Raw genomic sequence first — 4,349 nt, 5'->3', positions numbered from 1 at the left:
CTTCTCAGTGATTATTAAATCTTAGGAAGAACATCCGACGAAATTAAATGCAACCGCTTGTGCTTGTGATGTTTCGCTTCATCGATCTCTCTAATTCTTAAGGCTGCTACTAGATTAAACCTATAGCGCTTGTCTTAGGTTGTTTAGTAGTTAGGGTTAATTAGAGCGCTTGTCTTCTAATTAACTACGACTAAGGAGAGATAGGAAAATAGTTCCAACGGTAAAATTCAGACGGTGGAAGTTGACTTAGACCAATGTTTTCTTACTTGATTAATATTTTAAATTGTTTCTTTGTTAGTTTTTTTAAAATTATTTTCATACTCAAAACCCCCCCCATCCTTGTTCACGTAGCATAAAATCCGGCTAATTATTCTCCGTGGGATCGACCCTTACTTGCACTACTACATTTATATTTTTAGAAGTAAGGTTTTATTTTTGGGTGCTCGCGACAGCACACCAGTCATCTGTGAGATGAAATCCAAAAGCATCGCCGCGGTGAGCCTTCTCCATCAATTCCTGTAATTCGAGATCATTTTCTTGGGCCATTTTAATCCTATCAGAAATTAATGGATGGATAACTAGAGTTGCTAAAGCTGCTTGTTCTTCTACGACGTTCAGCTGGACCATCTCCATATGCTGAGCAAGTTGATTTGGGGTGGTGATAGAATTTAGAACTCTACTGCATGACTTCCTCCTTGACGCGTTCACTACAACATTTGCCTTTCCCGAATGGTACATGATATAGCAATCATAATCTTCGATCAGCTCCAGCCACTTTCGTTGTCTCATGTTCAGTTCCTTCTGTGTGAAAATATACTTGAGGCTCTTGTGGTCAATATAGATTTCAACTGTTTCTTGAAATAGGTAATGCTTCCAAATCTTCAAAGCATAGACGATTGCTGCAAGTTCCAAATCATGCGTAGTTCTTCTCATGGTCCTTCAATTGTCTAGACGCGTAAGCAATTACCTTGCCTTGCTGCATAAGCAAGCAACCTAGTCCTTGGAGGGATGCATCGCTATAGATAACGAATTTCTCCGACTCCCTGGGCTGGGTCAGGATAGGTGCATATATTAGCCTCCACTTTATCTCTTGGAAACATTCTTCACATTCGTCACTCCAGATGAAACGAGCATTCTTCTTGGTCAGAGCAGTTAAAGGGCCTGAAAGCTTGGAAAAGCCTTCAACGAATCTTCAGTAATATCCCGCAAGTCCTAGGAAACTCCGAATCGCACTTACATTTGATGGTCGCTCCCAATTCATCACTGCTTCAACCTTGCTTGGGTCAACCGTTACTCCATCTTTTGAGATTACGTGACCTTAGAATGAGACTTCCTTCAACCAGAACTCACACTTCTTGAGCTTGGCAAAAAGCTTCTTCTCTCTCAAGATACTCAGTACTGTCTTTAAATGTTCTCCGTGATCTTTGTGGGTGGCAGAATAAACCAAGATGTCGTCTATAAACACAACTACGAACTGATCAAGGTACTTATGAAATACCCGATTCATTAGATCCATGAATACGGAAGGTGCATTGGTCACTCCAAATGGCATAACTAGGAATTCGTAATGACCATAACGCATATGTATCGCCATTTTTGGTATGTCTACTTCTTTCACCTTGAGCTGGTGATACCCCGATCAAAGGTCTATTTTAGAGAAGACTATAGCTTCTTTCAGTTGGTCAAAGAGATCGTCAATCCTCGGCATTGGGTACTTGTTCTTGATCGTTACTCGGTTCAGTTTGCGGTAATCAATGGACAAACGTAAAGATCCATCCTTCTTCCTTACAAACAAAACAGGCACTCCCCATGGTGAGACGCTAGGGTGAATAAAACCCCGGTTTGCCAAGTCTTCAAGTTGCTTCTTCAGCTCCTTCAATTCAGATAGCGCCATACGGTATGGTGCTTTGCGAATGGGTTGAGTCTCTGGCATCAGATCGATAGTGAAATCGATCTCCAGGTCAGGCGGCAATCCAATTGTGACCTCGACAAAAACGTCAGGATAGTCGCACACTACAGGTATATCTTCTAGCTTATGTTCTCCTTCGGGTTTAGCCTTGATATAAGTTAGAAATGCTTGCGTACCACTTCTAATGCTCCGTCTTCCTTGAATTGCAGAAAGAAGCGGTGGAGTGGCTCATACTCGAGCTTCACAAAATTTAAATTCTTCCTCACTCAGTGAGCAAAAAATAACTTCTTTCTTTCTACAATCAATGTTAGCATAGTATTTCGACAACCAATCCATTCCTAAAATGATATCAAAACCTGACATTTGAAGCACTGCTAAGTTTGCCTGTTAAGTTTGCCGGTAGAACTCTATCTCTTATAACGATGGGGCAATTCTCAATAAGTTTTCTACATGTAACTACATCTCCAGCAGGTGTTGATACAATTATGTTTTGATTTAAGGGTTGAGTGATCATGCTACATAATTTAACGTATGTAGATGATATGAAGGAATGCGTGGCACCAGAATCAAAAAGAGTACTTGCTAATTTATCGAATAAAGGGATGGTACCAGTCACCACATTCATATTTTCTTCTTCACCTTCATTTTTTTCTTCTTCTACTCCTCTAGGCGTGAGATAATATACCTGTACTTGTGTTCCGCTTCCTTGGGATTTCGTTCCTCCAGCAGCATTCATAGGGCAATCCTTCAGAAAATGTCTGGGCTTACCACATTTAAAGCAAGTTGATGTTCCTTGCCTACAATCCCCTTTGTGTGTTCTTGAGCACTTGCTGGAAATAGCACTCTGATTCTTGATTATTGCCAGGAAGTTCTTACCCATGGTGGGTTTGGAACCGCTTCCAATGGCTAGCCTCTTGGCTGGGTGTGTCATCTGTTGCTTTGAACATTTCTTCAGGTCATAAGCCGTTGCCGATTCTCGTATTCCTCTTTCAGCTAGTGATGCAACTTCTACCAATCTGGCGTAGTCCTTTATTTCCAAGCTGATTACCCTCTCCTTGATGCGAGGGTTGAGGCCATTCTTGAATCGTTCTGCCTTCGATTCTTCATTAGGAATAAGGTTGGCCGCAAACCTGGCTAACTCCATAAATCTGGCGGAATATTGTTCTACGGTCATATTACCTTGAACAAGATTTTTGAATTCTATTGCCCGAAGTTGCCTCTGAGCTCTAGGGAAAAAGCGCCGGTTGTATTCCACTTTAAACATCTCCCAAGTAATCACCATCTCGTCCTCGAGTAGTACTTTCCTTGCATTCCACCATCTCCCAGCTTCACCTGTCAGTTGCAGTGCAATGAACCGAACTTTCTGCTCGTTTGTGTAGCCGAGAGTATTAAATAGCACATCTATATCTGTGAGCCATGCTTCAGTGGCGTTTGGCCCTTCAGTTCCTTCAAAACTTTGAAAATGATAACTAGCAAAATCACGTAATGAACAACCTATGGGTTCGGCTCGTTCGTTAGGTTGTGGAATTCGTGATATTGCTTCACTAAGGTGTCTAGTGGTGTCAACTATGAATTGTATTAAAGCTGGGTGTATTCCATCATTGTATGGTGGTGGTGGAGGTGGTGGTGGCAGCTCTCCTTCACCATATTCATCGGGGCATGGGTCATGGTTAAAGTCACAGGGAGGGAGGCGTCTAGTAGGCATGATTTTGTATTTAAAGGAACAGTTATCCCACATTGCGTAGAATAAAATCAATCTCCTTTAAAAGACTATGTAACACCTAAAATTGACCAATATTATTAATAAACTAACCTCTTTGTAACTAACAAAGAATCGATCAATACTAATAAACAAATCATATTGCAAACAATTATAACACTCAAAGTCACTCAAGTAAACAATCATTATAAACAATATATTTAAAGTGCACAAATGCATACTTCCAACAAAACATGTTAAGAAATTTTATTCTTATACTAATTTATGGAATCCTACATATATATATATTTACAAACAAAAATATTTTTTTGTACTCCTATAGCTCTTTTTGTTTCCATCCTATGCTAAGGTCAAGTCTAAGGTCCTCAGAGCAGACCGCTCTGATACCAAACTGTAACGCCCCATTTTTACAAAAAGCGTAAGTTAAATCTTTTTTCTTTTTTTTTTTAAAAAAAATTTTCACATGACATTACGATCTTATCAGAGTTAATTATTGGCAACGGAATGTAATTATACAATAGTCTTTAGATTAAATAACACTTCAAAGCTTCAAACTGAAATATCTCAAAATAGATGTTTAAAGTATGTTAGCATAATTATACATAAGATAGCAGTTGTGCCACACAGGGCGTATATAATTATACAGATCAAAATAACTAGAGTTTAACTATTACATAATAGCATAAATATAAACATTGTCTTTGAAACTAAGTTAATGAA

General features: G+C 39.4%; 1 protein-coding gene across 1 annotated transcript; it reads right to left on the bottom strand.

Annotated features, from left to right (window-relative positions):
- Positions 1-1,639: 1,639 nt before the first annotated feature.
- On the bottom strand, positions 1,640-3,647 carry LOC133853880 (uncharacterized). Its single transcript, XM_062289901.1, has 2 exons — positions 2,271-3,647; positions 1,640-2,056 (listed from the first exon to the last, which is right to left on the bottom strand). The coding sequence occupies exons 1-2, from the start codon at positions 3,645-3,647 to the stop codon at positions 1,640-1,642; spliced, it is 1,794 nt and encodes a 597-aa protein (XP_062145885.1).
- Positions 3,648-4,349: the final 702 nt, after the last annotated feature.

This window comes from Alnus glutinosa, chromosome 13 (assembly GCF_958979055.1).
Source record: "Alnus glutinosa chromosome 13, dhAlnGlut1.1, whole genome shotgun sequence".
Taxonomy (NCBI): domain Eukaryota; kingdom Viridiplantae; phylum Streptophyta; class Magnoliopsida; order Fagales; family Betulaceae; genus Alnus; species Alnus glutinosa.
Note: the sequence above shows the minus strand (reverse complement) of the source record. Positions and strands in the feature narration are given on the sequence as shown.